Source organism: Ceratotherium simum, chromosome 32 (genome assembly GCF_057802395.1).
Source record: "Ceratotherium simum simum isolate JZ-2026a chromosome 32, ASM5780239v1, whole genome shotgun sequence".
NCBI lineage: Eukaryota > Metazoa > Chordata > Mammalia > Perissodactyla > Rhinocerotidae > Ceratotherium > Ceratotherium simum.
In genome coordinates, this window is record NC_141931.1 from 27,375,557 (window position 1) to 27,399,708 (window position 24,152).

The 24,152-nt window shown below is 44.4% G+C and overlaps 1 protein-coding gene across 1 annotated transcript in view; it reads left to right on the forward strand.

Annotated features, from left to right (window-relative positions):
- The first annotated feature begins 3,684 nt into the window (after positions 1-3,684).
- The window catches only part of IL2RA (interleukin 2 receptor subunit alpha), a 53,801-nt gene continuing 33,333 nt past the window's right edge, over positions 3,685-24,152 (forward strand). The window contains exon 1 of the mRNA XM_087420901.1: positions 3,685-3,930. Within this exon, the coding sequence (XP_087277027.1) occupies positions 3,867-3,930 (64 nt within the window). The 5' untranslated portion in view covers positions 3,685-3,866. The remainder of the gene's footprint in view (positions 3,931-24,152) is intronic.

Below are 24,152 nucleotides of genomic sequence, written 5' to 3' on the forward strand. Positions count from 1 at the left end.
CCTTATTATTTCATGCTTGGAGAGCATTTTAGCATATCTCTGCATACAATTTACTCTCTCCTGCACACGGTACCAGCTCAGGATAATTATGATGTCACTTGGGTTATGTCCCACCCCTGTTTAGACATCTTCAGTGGCTAAAGTCCAAACACCTTATTCTGCCCTTCAAGGTCCACCCCACTCTAAATCCAATTGACATTTCTAGCCTTAGCTTCCGCTATCTGTCTTCCCAACTCTACTTTTGGTCAACCATAGACCATGCCTTGCTACCTCAGTGTTCACCTACCAAGGTTACCCCCATCCTTCAAGGACAATTCTTGGGGCTTTTCCAATCATATCAACCCACTAACTTTTCCCTTCCTGAAATTCTATTGCTCTTCTTATCATGATCATTAGCATTTGTCACTTTTTACTGTTAGAAAATTATCTTGAACCTAAGACAAGGCAGTCTGGGTCAGAAATTTGTTGTCTGACGTGAGGAACAGTTTCTTCTTGGAAATACCAAGCAGTTCTGATAAAAGGGTTGAGCAATTTCCTGATAAATTCAGATTCAGCTTGCACAGTTGACCATCTGTCCTGTGAGGAACTTAGTTACCTTTAACCAAATGTTCCTGTCTTGAATCTAATCTATCAACGTTATCTAGCTACCCTTTCTTCCTTAAAAAAAAAAAAAAAATCTTTACCAGAAAAGAAATCTTTGAACTGGATTTATTGAAAATTACCTCCTTGCAACAGGCTCGAAACAAAACTTTGACATACGTTCACCAAGAGTTTGTCTGAAATTGCTTTAATACACACTAGTTATATTTTAATGCATATGTGTCTTAACAAATAGCAGTTGGACGCTCATATGTATTATGCACTGTGTTAGGTGACATGACTTCAAAGATAAATTGGGGGGCCGGCCGGGTGAAACAGTGGTTAAGTTTGCATGTTCTGCTTCGGTGGCCCAGGTTTGTGAGTTCAGACCTTTAAATAAATAAATTGAAAGTTTGATGTGTAATGGGATATGTATATCATATAACAAAATTCTTATTTATTACAAAGAGGAAAGCAGTGACTTTAAAATGAGGTCACCTAGAACACACTTTAAACAGGGGATCAAAGTGAACGTCGTCAGTAATGTGATGAGAGGGTGTGATGATAAGAACACGGCACCACTTCTGTGTTACTCCTGCCAAAGATGCAAAACCTGAATCCAATCATGAGGAAACAATAAATAAATCCAAATTGATGGATAATCTACAAAATATCTCACCTCAACAGTGTCATGTAATGTAATCTTCAAAAGTGTCAGGTCGGGGCCGGCCCCGTGGCTTAGCGGTTAAGTGCGCGCGCTCTGCTGCTGGCGGCCCAGGTTCGGATCCCGGGCGCGCACCGACGCACCGCTTCTCCGGCCATGCTGAGGCCGCGTCCCACATATAGCAACTAGAAGGATATGCAACTATGACATACAACTATCTACTGGGGCTTTGGGGGAAAAAAAAGGAGGAGGACTGGCAATAGATGTTAGCTCAGAGCTGGTCTTCCTCAGCAAAATGAGGAGGATTAGCACGGATGTTAGCTCAGGGCTGATCTTCCTCACAAAAAAAAAAAAAAGTGTCAGGTCATGGAAGTCAAGAAAAGACAAAGAACCTGCTAAAGATACACGACAACAAGATGCAACACGTGGTTCTGAACTGGATCCTTTTGCTGGAAAGGACATGATAGAGACAACTAGAGAGACTGGGGTCTGAGGATTGAATGGCAGTAATTCATCAATGTTATTTCCTGATTGGGATGGTTGGAGTGATGTTGGAGAATCTCCTCGTTTGTAGGAAATACACACTAAGTATTCGGGGGCAATGGAACATCACATTGGCAACTACTCTCAAATGGTTTGGCGGAGGGGGGAAGTTATTTGTATTATATTTCCAATTTTCCCATAAGTTTGTTTCAAAATTATATGATAACTATAGCTAGCAAAAGTCTCCTGCTTAATAACCATGGGGATAACAGGAATTACTGCCCTCATCCACACAGCTGGAAAAAAAAAACCAAAACACTCATCCATGCAGTTGAAAATGTTTCTAGCAATGAAGCTAAAGCTCCTCTGGAATCTGAAAAGATAATCTTGTCACATTTTGTTAAGTTGCCCACTCCCAGAAAGAGATCAGTTCATTATTTTTCTCTGCAAAACTGATACTTAGCCTGGAAACCATTCTTAGTTCATTTGCAGAATTCCAAGGCTGGGGCGGGCCTGGTGGCGCAGCAGTTAAGTTCGCGCCTTCTGCTTCGGCGGCCCAGGGTTTGCCGGTTCGGATCCTGGGCGAGGACCTACTCAGCACTCATTCAGCCATGCTGAGGCCGCGTCCCATATAGGAGAAATAGAAGGACCTACAACTAGGATATACAACTACGTACTGGGGTCTTTGGGGAGAAAAAAGAAAAAGAGGAAGATCCGCGGCAGATGTTAGCTCTGGGCCAATCTTCCTAAAAAAAAAAAAAAAACGCATTAAAAAAAAAAAAAGAATTCCAAGGCTCTTTTCAGAGGTAGGCTGCCTTTCTGAAAGAATGTCAGGGGTAGAGGTAATACATATCGGAACCATGAACTGCTTTGGCTCGCCCAGATGGTTTTCCTGTTGTCAATATCTTTGCTTGCTTTCTAATATTTTTTTATTTTTTTTGGTGAGGAAGATTGGCCCTGAGCTAACATTCATATCCATCTTCCTCTACTTTATATGTGGAACACCTGCCACAGCATGGCTTGATAAGCTGTGTGTAGGTCCGAGCTCAGGATGTGAACCTGTGAACCCCGGCCGCGGAGGTGGAGACCGAGAACTTAACCACTATGCCACTGGGCCGGCCACTCTAATATTTTTTAAATGTATGTTACTATAACTAGATGATTGCTAGCAGACGTGAATTTCCAGACAGCAAAACGTAGTCAACCATTCATGATAATCGGAAGATAGCTCTGATAATTAAACAGGGAAGCAAGATTTAATTCTGCAAAAAAGTCCCAAGTTTAAAACCAAAGCCCACTTTTAGCATGATCCTTAAAGAGAAAGACAAATCTGGAGGCACAGTATCTTATAAAATGACGGCTCACTTTCAGGAACCCAGGATATCATGGTGAAATGACTATGGCTAGTACTGATTATAAATCTAGGGAGATTATTCATGAATTCTGAGTATGGGTCAGTCTGCTGCTTCCTTTTCAGTTATCTGAATATTGGAGACCCAGCCCAGAAGCCCACTAGACTTTTTAAAACAATCCACCATGAGAGAGCTTTAGGAAATGCCCGGCTATGACCAAGGCTGCTCTTCTGCACTCGTGGCATGACTTTGCCCCTCCATCCCTTGTGGCACCTGCTGACTCCTCAAGGAGCTGCAAGGCTGGGGGAGGACCTCAATTTCATGATGACGTCAGTTTATGAAACTCCAGATAAGACCACTGCCAAGAAGTGCTTGCTCACTCTCCTTCAACGGCAGGGGAATCTCCCTTTCCTTTTTGGGGTGAAGCTGAAAAAAGGATTCACAAATGAAGCCCGATCCTTCTCACCAACCCCAGCCCACACCTCCCAGCAATTGAACTTGAAAAAAACTTGGTTAAAACCACTTCCTATATTTGAGACTAAAGAAGAGAGTGCTAGGCACGATTTCCTGGCTGAACAAACCAGCCTAATACTTATAGAGAGCAACTCCCCACTGTCATAGAGACTGGGTGGACCAACAAGGATGACAACCCTAACGGATTGATCCTTTCATCCCCCATCCTCCAAGCACGATGCAAACAAGAGGCTGACGGGAAACCCAGCCTTCTGCAGAGAAACACCTTCTCTTCACTGCCCCTCCGTAGGCAGCGGATCCTAGGTGCCAGGAAGATGGAGCCATGCTTGCTGATATGGGGATTCCTTGCATTCATGATGGTACCTGGCTGCGCGACAGGTAAGGGGCCATGGGTGCCCTCGGAATCTTGGGAAGGCTAGCGGACATTAACTCTCCCCAGTCACAGAATCAGAGAGGGCACCTAAGTAGAAAATACAGAGAAGGAGGTTGAATCCTGGGTTCTACTCCTCGTCCATGACCCACCGGGGCCCCATTTTATGACTCATTTGTCCATGATCTATAATGAGAGCTTGGAATGGTGGGCTCTCCAGTCACTCAAAGTCTTTCACAGTTACTTCTGGGAAGAATAGAGTGCCATGATCTTTGAATGTTGACAGGATACTAATGAGCAGATTCCCCCAGAAATTTTCTTTTATTTTCCAATGGATTTAGTTTTCCATGGCACCCACCAGTTGTAAGATCATACTAAAAATCTACTAGGAATCTCTCGAAGACCAGGGTAACGTGCCTGAGATGTCAGTAACTCATATATGAAACATTTGGAGAATTTAAGATCTCAGAAAAGCTTAGCTTCAAAAATGTATACTTTGTTTTTCACTGCCTCAGGAAATAATACCTAGGAAGCTCCTTATATGTGCAATTTTATAGAAATTTTAGAAAATATAAGCATACTCACTTTCAGAACACTACTGTTTCTTATGTTCTTATGTGTATATATGCATGTATATGTATGTGTGTATATATATATATACACATATATACAAATTCTGAATTTCATTCATCCTTTCAAACGGGTTTTATCAAAGATTTTTTTTTTAAGAAATAAGAAACCACCACCGTCTACCTCAAACCACTCTTGTTAATCAAGTGTGAATTTTCTAATAACTTCTTCCCTTGCTTACCCAGGAAGACAGATAAGATATCAAAGCCTATAATTTCATATTCTTAATTTCTAGATATATAATAATACTAACTGGCCACAGAAAGAGGTATTAAGAAGTGAAATATGATGATGCATAGAAGGAGTTTTTCTGCTTGTTTGGGGGAAGTGGGCCAAGTTCTGTTGGGCTGTGAACTGACCCATGTGTAGGAACTCCTTCACTTTGGAGTTAAGTGGGCCTGATTTTAGGAAGGTTTATAATGTGATTTCTGCCTCAGCAGGGTCTTTGCAAAGTGGGAAGTCAGTCCAAGCCAGAACAGAAAAGTCTTTGCAATTAATCATGCCCTATCTCTGGGAAACTCATTTCAAGTAAACTCGTGTTATTGCTAGCCATTTGTGACTTATCTGAAGATATGAATGGTCTTGGTGGCAGTGTGACAAGTGGAAGTACTATGAGGATTCTTTCATTCACTCAGTGCTCCAAAATTCTATCCAATATCTCTTATTCCTCTTTCAACACTGTAGGAAATATCAAAATGAACAGGACATAGTCTTGATCCTTAAGAGATTTATAACATAGTAAAGGGGAGAAAGACATGGGTATAATAATGGTAATACAAACTGGAATGTGATAAGATCTATGGGAGCATGAGGCTACCGGAAAAGGCTTCATGAAGGCAGAATGCAAACAGAGCACTGAGGGACTGGTAAATTTCCATACGTGGAGATTCTGGATAGAGAGGACCATATGAGCAAAGACACAGCACAGCATTAGGGAAGAGCAAGTGGTCCACTGTGGCCCTGGCACTGGATGGGGATGTGGGGATATTGGAAATGAAGACTGGAAGGGTAGGATGGGGTCAAATGAATGATCTAAGGCCTTGGATAGCAAGTTAAAATTTTTAACTTCATTTGGTAGACAATAAAAGACAACTAGGAAATAAAAATCACCATTTATAGAGTACCTTCTATATGCCAGACATATAAATCTTGTTTTAACCTTCATACCACTTTGCAATGTGGATGTCACAAACCCACTAGATGGAGAAGAACCCAAAGCTGAGAAGTCACACAGGGAGTGACAGAGCTGGGGTTCAAGCCCAGGTCTCTCTGGCTTGTGCTCTTTCTCTTCACTGCAGACAGGGTCAGAGTCTATGGAGATGACACTGGCATGGAGTGGAGAGGGGTTAGGTACACAGAGACAGGTGGTGGGGCTCTTGAAATAGTCCAATTCAGAGGCAAATGAGGACTTGGTGGCCAAAGAGGATGAAATGGGTTGAGTTTCTCGGATCAACATATGGTTTAGGAACCACTCCAGGGTATGAAATAATGTCATCTCAGACTTTTTCCTCCAAGAACCCAGTCTTAAAATAAACAAGTCTTTTTATGCCTCATGGGTGAGAGGTCTTTAACGAAATCAAACAGACTGTCAACAGATGTAATTTCTAGCTGATTCATAAGGCAGATTTTCATTCTGAAAATTTCCAAAACCACCATTTAAAATTGTGATGGGTTACAGGGGATGTATTAGTCAACTTGAGTGTTTTTAGTCTCTATATTACTGAGTCCTGGGATGTGGTTTAAAAGAGAATTCTCCTGATGTTACCAACACAGCACGTTATTGATGGCACCTTTCTCAGAATTGTGGAAATTCTGAGAGTTTATCTAGGCCTTTATCATCTTTCTTTCATTCTAGGAATTCTGTGATCAAATCTTTAACCCCTAGACACCCCCCCAAAAAAAAAAAGAAAAACAAAGTGTGGAAACCCATTAAGATGATATTTTTGTCTAATTATCCCTTCTTGTAAAGACTACTGCCCACACTGGAATTTCCCATCATCATATTTGTCATTAAAACACAAAATGTTAAACTGAAATATAATAACGTACACCTGAAATTTATACAGTGTTATAAGCCAATATGACCTCAATGAAATAATTTTTTAAAAAAACACAAAATGTTTAACTTCACATGTAACTATTCAATTTCTCTAGATCCCAAAGTGTTATTACCACTGTTACCTTGCTCATCTTCACGATATACCTTGGAGAGACAGCACTTTGGTAAGCTTAGAGAGTAGCCACTTTCTTTAAAACAACGTGTCTTAAATAGGCAGTGCTGTGTATCACCTGTACATATGCTCCATTTTAGATTTGAGAAAACTGAGGCGCAAAAACCGTTGACTTCACTAATGGTCAGTTAGAGATGCTAGTAAAGAACTGTGGATGAGCTCCACAACTCCGCTACTTGACCCCACTCAGCTCAAAGAGAAGCGTTCTTAGCCTTCTTTGGCTAAAGCCCTGGGTATTCTGGTTACTTCTGTGTAATTTCTTATTGAAGTCATTCCTGTAATAGCTAGAGTTACCTTTAAGTCACGCTGTCCCTCAACACGGTGGCCACTCAAGTGAATTTCCCTGCCTGCCTCATTGTCCAATAATCAGTAGAAACCTTAAAAATAAACAGAGTTCCCTTAGGAAGTGGCCAATGTCACATGAGGTCAGTGCAGAGAAGACTTGGGAGGAAACTGAACTTTGCAGAGAGTTGAAGTTGGGCCAAGGCACCTCCTCACGAACATTGTTCGAGGACCGAAGAGAAGACATGTGAAGGGTGTGACTTTGGACAAATTGCTGCCCCTCCCTGGGCCTCAGTTTCTCTCTGTAAAATGAGAGGGTTGATCAAGATGATTTTGAGACCCCCTTCCAGTTCTATCAATCTATTTTGAGAATTCTGAAAAGGAAATAAAATAAGCTCTGCTTCAAAGACATTTTCAAGCTGGGGTACTTTTGGAGGAAAAAGTTTCCAGACTAAAGATGTACACCACAGGGTCTGGGCTAAGAGACCTTTGAGTGCCAAAGGACCACAGCCTGACATCTCATTGCAGGTTATTTCCAACTCTTGAAAGGTACTCCTCTGCACTCAAGCGTGACCCACGGCTTCCGTAATTGTTACAGTTGTCAGTGTCAAGGCAAAAAACACTACTAACTGTTGGTGAGGTCTTCTGCGGTTTGCTTGTTTAGGGAATTTTTGCCCTCAAACGATTTCCTTGTTTATCACAGGAGAGGTCTCACGTGAGTGGGAATCTGTTTCTCTTCTCTTTATCCCAGGCCATTCCCGGTGAGAAAAGGAAAGAGGATCTTAATTCAACGGGTTGCTTCAAAAGTTATAAGCCCTCCATCCCTGAAAATGTTCAAATAGAGGCTGTCTGGCCACTTCTTGGGGATGCCATGGAGGGGTGCATATACTGGCTGGGAAGATGGTCTGGGTGGTGTTCTGGCTGCCTTCCAACCTGTATTTTTCACTTTCCCTCCTAGAGAATGAAATTAGGGGTACATGATTTTCGTATTTTTCAAATCCAAGAGCACCGAGATCACATACGAGTGTGGATTCTTGGCTTTAGGAGACAGAGCACAATCTAGCTTGCCGTCAGCTCCCTGCCCCAAACTTTGGGAGGCAGTGAGAAGCAGAAAAGGAAGGAGAATTTGAGTGGGGAGGTGACTGAGGCTGGGGGGGAGGAAGCCACTGAAAGGGTAAAACGGGAACCATGGGTTTACTTGTGTTTGTCAAGCTTCCAATAGCCAGATGTTCAAAGTAAGGAGTTCCTCCACCCCTTTACTCTCCACAAAGTCACGGGCTCCTTCTCTCTGGAGTGTTTAAGCAGAGCCTAAGTGAACATTTGTCAAAAACGGTGCAGTGTTCGCAAACAAGGCAGGAGGCTGAATTGAGAGCCTCTGGTCCCTTAGGACTTAGAATCTAGGATTTCTGCCCTCTGGGCTGACAATGCGTGCCATCCTGGCATCAGTCTGTGGTCTACTCGGGCCCTCTAAAGCTGCTGGGGATCTCTAAACTCCCTGAGACCCTCCTCTCTCACTCAGTCCTTCGTCTAGGCAAGTATGAAGTGAGGAAGGACTGGAGATCCTTAAAGAGCTTCCTCCTCTCCTGTCTTCCTCTTGGGTGACCCTTTCTAACAATTTCTTGAGGAAGTTCTGCTTAGGTGGAGTCAGCCGCTGCCCCAGGTAGCAGTGAGGGGGCAAAGAAAAAAATGGCCCAGAGAACCTCGCTACACAAAGATGGACCTCATTTATCTCTCCTATACACACAGCCTGAACTTCTCAACGAGAAGAACAATGTGATAGTAAGAATCCATCCAGCTTTTTTGGTCCTTAATCTTTTTTGAGTGGTGAGTCCTTGAGAAAATTTGATGAGCTCTATTAACAGTCTCCTTAGAAAAATGTACATAAACACAAAATTTTGAGTATAGTTCTCGGAGTTATAGCCTCCCTGTAAACCAGGGTAAGACCTCTGATCACATTCTTTAATGTTGTAGCACCCATAGTCATGAACAGAGAGAATGAGACATAGGAAGTTACCCTCTCTGGTAAGGGAGCTGTAGTTGGCTTGGCTAAGTCAACCTAAGAGGCCTGGGTACCTAGAGAAGACAGCAAGAAGAGGGTACCAAAGACAAACCAAGGACACTAGACATACAAGAGAAGTAAAGAGCCAGGACTAGAATCCAGCCCTCTTAAATTCCAGTCTAATATTCTTGCATGTCTTTACATTGTCTCTCAGTGACATGCATCCACCCATCCATTCACACATTAGGATCACCGAGACGAAAAAGGTTACAGTCCTTGCCCTCAAAGCGCTCGTGGTTTAACAATGGAGATGAAACATCTGCTGAGCAGTTCCTATTTAAGACTGCCAAGAGAAAGCCAACTGTGTTTGCCAATGAGTCAACAATCCATCACTGAATCCCCCACCAGACTTTCAAATAAATCACCCATTTAGGGGAAAACAATAGTATAATCGTCTCTAGTTTTTTAGGTATTTTCCGCTCTAAGATTACGCAGAGAGTTTTTGGCTACTTGACTTGTTTTAAAGTTACTCTGGGATTTGCATCCATCAACAGGACACCACAAGTCCCACTGGGAAATGTATTTAGGGCAGTGGTTCCCAGCATCAGCTGCACATTGAGTGTACATCTGGGGTGCTTTAGCAAGTGATATCCAAGCCTCCCCCAAGACCAATTAAGACCAATTAGGTCAGATTCTCTGGGGATGAGACTCAGACATAACAACAACACTGTTTAAGTTCCTCAGATGAGTCAAGATGCAGTTAGAATTGAAATCCACAGAATAATGATTCCCATGGTTGGTCTGACTCCATTATTTCATTTCTATTCACTGAGAATAGATGTCTTAATGCAGTACTTCTCAAACTTTAACGTACTTACAAATCACACGGGGATCTTGTTGTGAAGCAGTTTCTGATTCAGGATGTCCAGGGTGGGGTTGAGATTCTGGTTCAAACAGGCTCCTACGTGAGACCCATGTCGTTGGTGCATGGACCCCATTTTGAGTAACAAGGCTATCGTGTGGGAGAAGAAACACACATTGTGTCTACCCACACGGAACTTGCAACTAAAACGGGAAAACCAGTCTGGGAAAGATACAAGATCAAATACTGCAAAGCAGTACATAGCAAAGTTGACGCACGCCATAGAGATCAGAACAGGGAAGGTAATATGCTTTCTGGAGAGTGTGGGAAGGCTTCTCGGAGAAGACGGCACTGGGACATACTGGCTCTGAATTTGTGCTTGTGAATATCAGAAGACCGGTTGGAGGATGGTATTTTCTAATGATTTTGCTAAAGTTGTATACATGGATCATGATCCACGAGTAAGAAACTGAAAACTGAGGAGTTTACTAGGGCAATGAAATAAATGACGTACATTTAATATATATATATATGTATGTAAGCATTTTTGTGTGTGTGATGAGCAAAAGGAGGTTCAAAAAACTAGTGTTTCTCTGATAAAAACTTATACTTTTGCTCAGATGAAAAGCACCTGAGTCCTCCACATCTCTAATCCTCTAGTGTCTACACGTCATTGCCGTCTGGTAGATTTCCTTCCCACTACGTATGACTGGATCAGCATCACCAGTACCGCACGGCACCTCTGGGTAATAGTCAGGAAGTCTGGGGTCTTATTTCCCTGCATCCAAATTTTGCCCCTGATCTAGCCCCAGCTAACTGCATACCGCTAGGCTAGATTCCAGGGGCTTCCATCCGGACACTGCACGCCTATTCCCCCACACCCAGTTCATGGGGCTTTTGATCAGCAGCTCTCAACCCAGTGTCAGGCATCCCGTGAACAGGAGGATTTCAGGCAGCAGAAAACTCTAAGGCACCAAAATGTAGGTGCCATGGGTGGGGGGTGATGAGAAGGTTGCCGTGCTGGAGGAAGATGAAAGGAAGGAGTCAGGTGCAGAGCAGAAGTCTATGCCTCTGGGCAGGCCTGCCCCTCAGTGGAAGGCATGGGTCAGGTTAGTCAGACATGCTCTCTGGGCTGCTTCTTCACCTTTTCCAAGATTCTCCATCCGCCTCATGCCAGATGCAGTGAAAAAGCGGTCTGGTGTCAGGCGACGAGGAGCAATAGAGTACTTTTTCCCAAAAGAAGAAAGAGCAGCATGTTTCTAAAGAATAAAAAGGAAGGTCTAAGGGGGCGATTGCTTCCTTTACCCTAAAGAGCGCGGAAAACAGAGTAGTGTCCAGGAGGCCCTGATTACCTATAGTGAGAAAGAAAGGGGAGCAGATGGGCAAAGCTGTGAGCTGGCAAACAGATGGCCAGTTAAGGCCCGTGCACGAATGCTGACACCAATACCTATTTTTGATCTGAGGCTCATTTGCTTTCATCCTTGTTCCCAGAAATGTTTTAAACAATGATGATAATAACAAGAGCTAATATTCGTGGCCTGTACGCTATCTTTCAGGCCTCATGTGAAAACATAGTGTTACTTCGGTTAATCCTCAAAATAAGTGAGGCCTTCTCATTATCCCCATTTTACACCCGGTAAACCAAGGTTCACGGAGGTTCATAAGTTGCCCAATGGAACACAACTAGGAAGGAGCTAGGATTTGAGCCTGGCAGTCTCATTCCAGAGACTGCATTCTTTACTATTCCTCTAAACTGCTGCTAAAGGTAAAAATATCTGTGCTGGGTTAATAAAGTTTATTTTCACTTCTTAAAAAGTTGAAGGAAGCCTGCTGCGGGGTATGTCCCTCAGGTCCTGTGGCTGTGCACATTCACGTGTCTGTGCCTACAGAGGCACTGACCTCGTAAGACCCATCTAGTCCTCGGAGTCTCCAATTCACTGAATCCTGCTGCTCTCCTCCCCCCTCCTCCAAAGAGCAGCTTGTGGGGTCTTTCTCGCATTTGACTGCGCTTCAAAGAAAGCACTTCAGTCGGGCCAAGTCTGCCCCAGCCGCCCACAAAACAGAGGAAATTCTGAGCACCTCCGGGCATGAGTCAACGCCACCATGTTCAGGAATCTCTGCCCACGGAATCACCCACTCTTTTCTGTTTGGGACGGAAATAGATACCTCCTTCCGAAGCCTCGCCGCTTTCTGTGTTCTCAGCAATAAAAAACAAAGGCCAGAAGAGGTGTGAGCCTCTCAGGCATGAGGGTGGGAGTTTTCCCTGCTGTGAAGCTTTTCGGAGTGAAAACATTGCTGCCAAGGTAGATGGACAGACAGGAGGGGTGTGACTGGCAGAGGAGGGAAGCAGCAGGGTAGCTGGGGACAATCTTGCCTGTGGCAGGACTGTCCGTTATTTCTTCATCTGTTTATTCATTCGTTCAGCAAATATTTATTGAACAATGACTAGGCATCAGATACAGGGTTAGAGATGAAGGTAAGCCAGTCCTTGGCCTCCAGGAACTCACCATCCAGCAGGAGAGAAATACACTGCACAGATAATTCTAACGCAGATTAAGATCTAAGACACAGGTGTACAGAAAGAGTGGATGGAACACACATCAGATGTTCATCCTCACTGCCAGTCCCAGCGCATCCTGATCCAACAGCTGCCTCACATTCACACTATCAATTGGGACAGAAAGGAGGGCTGAGGGCATTGTCTTGTCATTCATTATTAGTTACCAACATTATTAAAATCAAACACCACTAATTTTGAGTTTAGAATAATCTAGACAGAGGATGCGCAGAGGTTTCTTTTGCTCAAGAAATTCCTTTACACAGAATACGGGAAATTTCAGGTGGGAGTATTTACATTCCTTTAAGAACAGCTGCTTGATCGCTCCCATGGCCCCTGAGTGTTTTAGACGCACCATCTATAGACGTGCTGACCAACTGCCACGTCCCCAGCTGTGCGGGAAACATTCCCCAGTCTGAAACGTCCAGGAATCAGTCCGGTTTACGTTATTATGCACTTAAAAGCAAAACAACAGTGTTTCTTAAAAAATAGAGTTTCATGATATGAGCCTCTTGTGGCAAATTGGCCCATCTCCTCAGCGAAAGATCAGTTTATCATGATACCAAGTAAAGGGCAAAGAAATCATGCAAATCATTTCTAAGAGTTTTGCTTGAAGTCCCCAAAACATAAGTTGACGTCACCTTCTTCCTGTCTCAGAGCTCTGTGGGTTTCCCGGGAGTTTTTGGGGGGATGACTTTACGCGAGGCTGTGCCTCTGACATCTTTCCCGGCTGTGGCCGGGGCTGTCGCGGCTTCCCCTGCTGATGAAACCTGGCAGAGCCTTCCAACCCAGCTCTGCACCGGTGTGGTATCTACTTCCGGCCCCTGTGGTAGTGACACCTCTGTTCAGAGCCTGATTTAGAATAAAAGGATCTTTGTGAAGAGAAAACTCCTTATTTTAAGTGGAAAGCAAAACAACCAACTACAAAAAAGAAAGAAAGAAAGTACCAAAACCCTTTTTAAAATAAAAAAGCTGTTTCCTCAGCCATCCTGCTCACACCCGGGAGAGCAGAGACCACAAAGGGTTAGCATTTCAGCTCCAGATGGTCGATCATTTTGTCGCTTATTTCACTTATGGTTTTCGCTGCCTTTCACTCACCAGGCTGTAGTTTCACTTTCTCTCCCCCAGAGCTTCTTGTCTTTCGGTCCTCTGGCCTGAGTTTGCAATGGGCTAATGCTCAGGGACGGCGAGCCAGAGTGGGCCTGGCCGTCTGAGCATCCTGCCTTCCTCCTCCTCGGGTTAGAGTAATTGTGGCAACGGAGATTTTCCTGGGCCAGCCAGGCACCGGGCTGCATACTCTGCATCTATTATCTCAGCGGATCCTCAGAACAACCCTATGAGCTGGGGACCGTTATGATCACTCCCATTTTACAGATGAGGAAACTGCAGTCGTGAGGCAGTAATTCACGTGCCCAAGAAAGAAATGGAGCTGGGCTATCTGCTCCATCCTTGTACAAAGGAAGCAAACTGTCAACAGGTATCATTCACTCCCATGGGCTCCTTGGGCAAGCCTGCAGTCTCTCATCATAAGTCACTCTTTGACCCACCCTCAAAGTAATCCCCTGAAAGCAACGTTCATGATGCCTTTTCCCTCATCAAAGAGCTCACATCATTCCCCATCACGTTTCCTCTGCCTCTCATCCAATCCTCTTTCTAACCTGGACTGTCCGCATGTCATCTGCACATAGGGGCCCCCAACTCCATGCACCCCAGCCAGCAGATCTCCTCCTGTCCTGCAAAGCAGCTTCGTCCCCTGCGATTTCAGAGCTTGGCTCCCTTTCCCCTTACTGGAATAATCTTCCGAGTCTCATCTGCCTACTTGGCATTCTTCCCAACCGGAAAGCATCTTAGGAAAGCAGAAAGGGCTCATGAGTTAGGGAGTCTGCGGGCTTGAATTCAAATCCTAGCTTGGACTCATGTGACTCTGCTTTCCTTTAAAATGATCATTGAGTGCCCTTCTCTGCAGGCACTGCAAGGTGGTGGCAATCTGATGGACACGGTGTGGTAGGCACTGCGCAAAGAAATGGCACGGTGGTCTGGGAGGGGAGATGAACGGCACAAAGCCGGGGAAAAGGGTCCAGAAGCCTTCCTAGAGAAAAACGACAACGAGGGAGGCCTTCAGGACAAGTAGGCGTGGAGAAAGTGGGAAGTGAGTCTTAAGCACAGCGGGAGCAAAGCCAAAGAGAAAAGACGGGGTAAGTTCAGAGAGCTGCGCATAGTTACGCCGGAGGGTTCAGGCGAGAGGAGGAGGAGGAGAAGAGAATTTGTGAGGCTGGAGTGAGCTACGTCGTAGAGCCCTGCCAGGTACAGGGGTTTGGACTGTGTCCTGAGAGGGACAGAATCCCCTAGAGCAGTCTTAGGAAAGGGAAGGACACGATCTGTGCTTTAGAGAGGCGGCGCTGGCTTCACTGCTAATGATTGATGGCAGGTGGGATGGGAGGCAGAGAGGGGCGGACCTTAAGTGCTGAGTGGCGCGGGGAGAGTTGATGGTAGGCAGGTTCCTTAAACCTCCGTGGGCCTCAGTTGCTGTGGGTATAAAATGGTGGCTGTAAGGCTCCGCAAGGCAGCCTGCCTAAAGTAACCAGGATATTGCAGGTGCTCAGTATACGTGACTTGCTGAGCTTCTAATCTGCAGAGCCAAAGGCCCAGCAGACTTTTCCTCGTGGATATCTCACAGGCTTCTCAAACTCTATACACCCAGGTTTGTCCCTCCAGGCCTGCTGTTTCTCCTCTATGTCCTGTTTCAATGAAAGGCACCCCCATCCACCCAACTGCCCTGGAAACCTGGGCAAAATCCTAGTTTCTTTCCCTTTAATGGTCCCGTGCATCCAATCAAGCCCCAGTCCCTGGAGATTCCAGCCCTTACAGTCCCTCAAAGTTAGCAACCTCTCTCCCTGCTTGTTCTCATCACCCACCGAGTCGCCTACCATAGCCTTGCCACAAGACAGTAGGAGGTCAGAGGCTATAGTGGCCACAGGAACAGGGTGCAGCGAAGACACAAAGGGAGGGAAGGTGGGAGCGTGGTGGTTACCAGTGCCTCCTCCTGTTAGGCTGCCAGGCCCAAATGCTGGCTTGGCCACCGACGGGCTGTGTGACTCTGGGAAGGTCACTGAACCTGTCGGTGCCTCACTTCCATCATCTATAAAATGGGAACAATAAGAACTACTTATCTAATAATTAATTATTAAGTGATTCTTATTCATAATTATATTAATTACACTATAGTATTTTGTATAATGTATCTTAAATATTTATTATGTATTTAATTATATTTTAATTATATTATACTATAAAATAATAATTCTATTAATTATCATCAATATTCATAATAGCCTACTTCATAGGTGGCTGTGAAGATTAGAAAAGTCAATATGTGTCAAGTGCTCAGAACAGGACCTGGCATACTGTAACTTTGAGACACCTCGGGCAAAGGGTGTGCTCTCTATGAGAGCAAGCAGGTTGATAGAGAGGGTCTTTAAGTCCCCTTTCCATCCTGACATTCTCTAGCTTAATAAATACTTGCCCTACAGTGGAGTGAAAAGTAATCTCTCTTCCACATGGGGCTGACTAAGGGGGATCACCTCCCAGGGGGATGGCAGACTCCCCTCCCTGCATCCAGTCTGTTCCTAAGCAGGACTAAAGGTTTTGGTTCAAGCCAAGGAAGGAAGTATATCTAGTTCATGCTCTAAGTACCACATCCTTGATGAGTCCCATTGGTCACTTTTTAGCACAAAGCAATTCCTAGGGAATCACGGTCACAGGTGTTAAGTTCCCACATCCTTGGAAAATGCAGCCACCTTGGATTTAAATTCTATAAGAAGGTCAGTAGTAATGTCCGTTGCAAGATCATCATCCGTGGTCACACCTACTAACTTTGAGGTGTCTGTTGAAAAGAAGAGCACCCGCTTGCCGAAATGATCAGAGCCCATGACTTCATGTGCTAAGTAAGAGTTTGTGTAAGGCAGGAACGCTGTAGAGCTGATACTTTAAAGGGAGCTCCGGGGATGCTGGAAGGCAGTGTTTCCTTTGGCGCTGGCTGAGGGAGAGCAGCCCACCCTGAGTCCACAGACTGAACTCAACAAAAGCCTTTAAGTTGAGTTTACTTTTCTGAGGCCAGTCCCTGGAGTACAGGAGAGGGCTTCTGGTATAATTTAATCAACAACCTTAACACAACCTCCTCCCTTCCCAGTGTTGCCCACCCCATCATCCCACCCACACCGATTGTCCTTATCCTTCTCCTATCTATGGGGTAGCACCTGTCCGCACGTGGATTTGGAGAATACTTTCAGGCTGCTGTCTGTCTATACTGAACCTGGCTTAAGGGAGTCACAGCAGACAAGTAGATCATGGCTGTCCCCAAAACACCAAGAACCCTGGAACCTACGTCAGTGCTTCCCCTTCAGTTAGTTGGTGGCCTCCATTTCCATGCTTGGATTGTCATCCTCCATGAAAGGGCTTGATCCCTGTCAAAAATGCGCAGCATAGATGTCTAAGTCCCTTCAGGCTGCTATAACAGAATACCATAGACTGGGTGGCTTATTAACAACAGAACTGTATTTCTCAGAGTTCTGGAAGCTGGAAGTCCGAGATAGGGGGCCAGCATGGTGGGGTTCTGGTGGGGGCCCGCTTCAGGGTTGCAGATGGCCGCCTTCTCGTTGTCTCCTTACTTGGTGGAGAACGGAGAGAGGAAGCAAGCTCTCTGATGCCTCTTACAAGGGCATGAATGCCATTCATGAAGGTCTCACCCTCATCCAATCCTATATGCCACACCTTCTGATACCATCACATTAGACAGAAGGGTTTTGACGTACGAATTTGGGAGGGGATGCAAACACTCAGTCCCAACAGTATACACTTGTGTCTTCTTTAAAATTGAGTGTGATTCTTGAGAGCAGGAAGGAAGAGTGCCTCAGAGTGAGGGGAGCAAGAGGCAGTCCTGTGAGATGGGTGTGGAGACAGTAGGAGGCGGGTGGCTGCTGGCAACATTTGAGCCAGGGTCAACCCAGGTTCTGTCTATGTGGATTTGGTGTATCTGACACAATTAGGGCCTGTGTCAATGTGGCCAGCCCTTCCTGACACCAGGACTGGGCTACAGTTCCAAGGAGAAACACTTTGTTCCCGAAGTCTCCATCGTTTCACAAGACTTTCTCCTTTTTCCTTCTTTCTTAAGTTTCCTTTCTGGTCTTAAGTTTCCTTTCCGGTCTTCAGTTTCTACCCGGCATCAGACTTACTTATTTTGTACTCTTTAAAATCTCAGTGGAAATTCCGTTGCTATCCAGTTGAAAATTTCCTCAACTCTACCATCTAATTTCGCAGAAGCCTCTCCTTGCGGAAGACTGTGGGTGGGATTCACTGATGTAGCATATTTCTACTAAAAATATTATTCTGTCCCAAGAAATAGGTTTCAAAGATTTGAAGGAAAACTGCTTTTAGATTTCAGAGAAAGAACAAGAGTATTATTTCTACCCCCTTGTTTTTCTTATCTGATAACCCTTTAATTTTCATGAGGTTGACATTCTGTGGTAAACTTGTGGTTAACTCTTTCACATACAGAAGCCTGTGATCAACTGAGACGACTTTAGGGACAGAAAATAACCAGCCCCCAACATTTCATTGGAAGATGCGTTTGAGATCCTGAAACACGGCAGTTTCGATTTAGAGACAGCTGCTGGGAGGGATATTTTTGGTTCCCTGCCTCCTTTTTCCCTTCCAAGGTAAAGAGAAAATAACTGGATTCCTACCACCACCACCATCCTTTTTTTTTTCTACCCTGGCAACAAGTGTTGATTAAGGCACAAGTTGTTTTCCAAAAGGGTCTTACCCTGTGAGTCACTCATTCTTGGGTTGTGGAAACTCTGACTATTTGGCCCACCAGGCCCAGCCAGTCCTCAGAAACTGGGTCAGAGAACACTCACAACTCACAGATGACCACTGCCAGTTATGGCAGAATGTGCCCCACTGCCCTGGGATCTCCTCCCTCAGAGCACACCGCCTCCCATCTGGTTCCCCTAAGGAATCAGGTGCCTTTTCTTTGATGACACTAACTTCCCTCAACCCCGTCCTCCAAGCCCCCAGCCCTGTGACACCAAACTTTACTTCTGCCACATTCCCCTCAGCATTTATGCTTGCTAAACGAAGATGGATATTTGTTTGAATATGAATGAATTAATGGACAATATTACCAATGCCAATGCCAATACACCCAAGCATTTATTCAGTGCCTACTGCTGCCCGTGTTGATGAAATAGTCTAAATAAATAATAGGTGACGTGGGCAGCCAACAACAACGAAAAATGACTAAAAGTATTCAAACTAAACCTGGTGATCTGGTGGGCAGTGATCAGGAAATTGACCCTATCGTAATAGATTTTAAATCCATTATAAACTATTCATGTGAATATAGGTGAGAGGCAGGAAACTAATATAGAATTCTCATAAATAGTTCTTAGAAGATGAATTCGAAAGAAACTCCATTTCCTTGTTCTGACACAATCAAGCTTTAAGTAATTAACATTTTAAATATTTTTTTTCCGGCTCACAAAGTAACCTTACGTATTTTATCATCTGGTCCTAAAAACAACACTGCTCGAGGGGTAATAATGGCAAAGATCAGGATTTGTGAGGCATTTTACAGATTTTAAGATCTTTTCGCTTAGGTTATTTCCACTGATATATTTCTGTCGTTCATACCTTTGTAATTCACACTCCAGCAAAATATTCTACTTATAGTCCCCTGAATGCAATATTCCCTCTGCCGGGTGACCTATTCTGTCAAACCTACTAAGTGAACCTCTAATCAAGAGTCAAGAGCAGCCTTCCTCCTTACCTGCCTCCTGGGCAGGGCAGGATTCCCCATCAGGGGCACCATGTCGGGAGACCCAGAGGACCCATCAGCATGGCAAGGCAATGACTTGGAGCATCTAAGAAGCTCCCAAGGTCACATGCTATTAATGGCTCTGAGGAATCTGCCATCTGCTATTTGATCGGCAGACTCGATCCCCAAAGTAAAGCAGTGAAATACTGTCAATACCCCCCAACAAAAACTTAGTCCATGTTCAACAAACCCACTTCCTGGGTCAGAAGAAAAAGAAGGGAGGCTTGTTGTTGTTGTCGTAGCCAGAGATTAATCACCGAGGCAGGGAACACATTAGACCTCACCTCTAGGCCATTTACTATGCCGCTAGTGCAGTCAGTTCTTTGCTTAGGATGCTCGATCTGACAATATTTTAAAGACATAGTGGAGGGGTGGAGAGATGGCAGGTAGAGAGAACTGATACGACGCTATTGCAATGGCAGGTGAGCAGTTAGGAGGGCTGTAGGAGGAGGGGATGTTAGTGGAGATGAGAGGAGAGTGTGCAAGAGTACTGCAGAGGTAGACATAATGACTCCTGGGAAATGCTTGGATATGAGGGCAAAGAAGAGGTAGGATTTACAGAGGATGCTGAAGTGTCAAGCTTGGGTGACACAGACGATGGGAGTGTGAGGGTCATTAAGAGAAACACAACAAGAAGAGGAACAGAGGATTGTTTGTGTATGTTTTCGACTTTTTATTTTGAGATAATTGTAGATTCACATGCAGTCGTAAATAATAATACAGAGAGATCCAATCTATCCTTCGTTCAGTTTCCTGTATGACTATAGCACACTATCACAACCAAGAAATTGACATTGATACAAGCCATCAGTCTTATTCAGATTTCAGCAATAGTATATGAACTCGCTAGTGTATGTGTATGTGTGTATTTAGGTCTATGCCCCTTGTCACATGTGTCGATTCATGTGACCACCACCACAGCTAAGATACACAACAGTTCCTACCACAAGGATCCCTCTTGCTACTCTTTTGTAGCCACAGCCCCTGCCTCCTTCCTTCCTAATCCCTGGTAACCACTAAGCAGTTCTCCGTCTCTACAATTTTGTAATGTTAAGAATGCTGTATAAATGGTATCAAACAATATGTAACCTTTGAAATTGGCTTTTTTCACCACTTTCAATCCGTTGTTCTGCACATAAGTCCCTTGCACTCCATCTTTCTGCATTTCTTAGCTGGCATTATCCAGTAAGGGAAGGCTTTCTCCCCTCCCCACCTGACAGCCCATACTTTTAGTAACACTATGGATTGCTATCTTTTAAAATTATGTCATTATTTTATTGCTTTAATTGTTGATTCTCTCGGGTTTACTAGATACACTATCATATAATCTGCATTAGAGATACACTCATGCTTTGCTTAACGATGGGGACAAGTTCTGAGAAACGCGTCGTTAGGCAATTCCATTGTTGTGCCAACATCGTAGAGTGTATTTACACAAACCTAGGTGGTATAGCCTATGCCACACCTAAGCTATATGGTACTAATCTTATGGGACCAGCGTAGTATATGTGGTCTGTCACCGACCAAAACATCATTGGGCAGCACATGACTATAGTAGTTTTATTTCTTTTATTTTCAATTTTTATGCCTCTACTTTCTTTCATCTGATTGCACTGGCTGAAACCTCAGTGGCAATGCTAATTAGAAGAAGAAATAGAAAGTATCTTTACCTAGGAGTGAAGTTTTGTACAGAGTTGAAGTACCAGAGGATATCCAAGTGGAAAGGTAGAAAGTCACAGCCTTCTGTCTAGAGCCCAGGGCCAGAGATACGGATCTGGAAGAGGCAGCACGGCATCATTGTTAAGAACATGGGCTCTGAAGCCTAGGCGAGACTCCCAGCTCCATTACTGTGAGTACTTTAGCTGTGTGACCTCGTTTGGTGACCATAGGCAATTTGTCAAACCTCTTTGTGCCTCAATGTCTCATTTGTAAAATGGCAGTAATAATTATAATATTTACTTCATAGTATAATTGTCAGAATTAAATTAGTTAATATGTGTAAAGGCCTTAGAACAGCTCTTGGAACTTGGTAAGAACTCAATAAATGTTAGACTCCTTTTATCATTTGGAAGCCATCAATTGAAGTGATGAACATCTGAGAAAGAATAGAATGGCAAAAGCTGAGGTCAGATCATTGGGAAACTCCTATACTCAATCCTTCTTACACTTTTTTGGTCACGGATTCCTTTGAGACTTTGAGAAAGCTATAGTCTTCCTAATCCCACTCTGATCAAGAGAAGAACATCAGACAAATTCCAGCAGTGGGGCATCCTACAAAATAACTCACCAGTCCTCCTCAAAACTGTCAAGGTCATCAAAAACAAGGTAAGTGAGAAACCATCCCATCATCTTGTTCACAGCCAAGAGGAGCCTAAGGAGATGGGAAAACTAAATGTAATGTGGAATCCAACATGGGATCCTGGAACAGAAGAAGGACACTAGGGGAAAACTGAGGAAATCTCAGTGAGGTATAAACTTTAGTTAATAATAATGTATCTAGATTGGTTCATTGTGACAAATGTACCATTCTAACGAAAAATGTCAACAACAGGGAAACTCGGGTCAGGGGATTTATAAAGCAAGAGTAAAGTCATCATTCAGAAAAAGAAAGCCAAAGAGATGAGGGACCAGGGGATCATGATGTCTTAAGATACCAAAAGTGAGATTTCAAGAAGGAAGAGTTAAAGGAACCAGAAGCTAAACAAACTTTGAGGAGAATGACAGCTATTGGACGTGGCAACTAGTCGCTTCTTGGTGCACTCTGAAAAAAGTAGTTCCAGTGGAAGCAGAAGACACATTGAACTAAGGTTACGGGGTGAGTGGGTGCGGAGGAAAGAGACACAACGAGCTGTGCTACTCTTATGAGATACTGAATTATGAGGACAAGACATCAGGATCAATTGTTGGGGAACTTCGACTTCCAGGGGTGCTTACAGGCCAAGGAGGCTCTGGTGAGACTGGGGATGCTAGAGAGGGGACAGCAGCTGGGCACAGCTCCAGAGGCAGTAGAGAGGAAGTGATCCAATGCACAGGTGTCAGCCTTAGAGAGATAAGGGGTGTGTTTTATGTGGAAAGACAAAAGAAAGAGGAAATGATGAGTGAAGATGGGGAAATTGTGAGGTGTGGAAATGAAAGTTGAGGAAGCTGAGAAACAAGAGAAAAAGTAGAGAGTATGTAAGGGAGAGCAGTCAGGCAAATACTGCACCTGGCCAAATTCTCGGTATTACTCAGGACTGGGGTGTTAGTAGGGATGCAGAAGTAGTGCCTCATCTCTTGATTTCCGTGTAACTTTGCAGAAGCTACCCCAGCTCGTAGACTGTGTTTCCTCATCTGTGAGCGAGATTGTAAGTCCTTTCAAAGGAATGTTATGACAAATCTTGGGTAAACTTAAAAAAAAAAATCTGTGTGCCAAAAGATATTACAATTTTCAAGTTAATAAATCCCAATCTAAGGATCCCCAAATTCTCATAAACTTCACCCAGCTATCAAAGATAGCTTCTGGTTCCAATGTCCTCCTTCTAGCCTCCCTGAGGTATTTCCTCCAGGGGGTAGATGAGCTTCAGGCATTGTGAAATTTGACCAGGAGTCTGGGAGGAATTCTTCCTACTTCATTCTACAAACAGAGCATCCGAGGTGAGGAGGAACCATAGGGAACCAGTGATGGAGCAGGAAGACTTGGGTCTCTGACACCCAGAGCTGATTTGCTTTCCCCTAACGTTTAGGTGGTAGACCCAGAGCAGCTAACAAGCTCTCAGCCTGAGGTCATCATGCAAAACATCTGACATTTGAAAATGAGAACAAAATTTTCTCTTATGTAAAGGTGGTCACATTTCTTACCTCACCAATGTGCATTTCTGTTGACCGCACAGGCAACTCTCCTGGCCCTGGCTGGACTCTTTCGTGTCATCTCCTGCTGCCCCTCTTCCGTTGTTCTCCGTCTGCAAGTGGTTGTCCAGTCACCCTGACCCTCCCTTCTCCCCTCTCTCCAATCTACCTATCCTCTCTGCTCTTCCCCATTCCCGAGGCTCCTCCTAGCTCTCACTCAGCCTATTGTAATAGTGTCCTAATTCCTTACCCCTCAAAGTGTGATTGGAACAGCATCAGCACCCCAGGGAGAAATGCAGATTCTCAGGCACCAGCCCAGACCTGCTGGATCAGAATTTGCATTTTAATAAATTCCCCCATGTGACTCATGTGCACAGTAAAGTTTGAGAAGCACTAGCCTAATTGGTCACCCTGCCTCCCACTGCTGTCTGCCCCACCACTGCCCACAATTAGCCATCTGTACAGTACTGCCCAAAACTGTCCTTCCTGAAGAATGGAGCTGAACACAGCATCCCACAGTCATCAACCTGCAGATGGCTCCTTGGTGCCGCATCAGTGAAGTTCACATGGATTCCTCCATGATTTTGCCCTGATCACCTTCAGCTGTCTCTTCTAAGAACCCTGAGACCCGCTGCTGACCTGGAGTGAATAAGTGTGCTCTCAGATCCTCATACATTGTGGTATTTCCCCAGCACGCCACCGGGCCTCTCACGCTGTTACCTTTCTCCTCTCTACCAGTCTGTGCCTGGGAAAAGGCTTCCTATCCTCCCAGACTTTGCTCAAACCCAGAGTCGCCATTTCCCTAACACTATTCCCACCATCCTACTGACTGAACACAAGTAATTGCTTCCTTCTGGGAACCCGCATCACTCTGCATTGGTTCTTTTCTTCCTACCACTTATCATTTTCTGCTTATGCCTTAAAATTGCATACTGTCCTATTTCCATTACTAAATGATAAAGACCTCCGG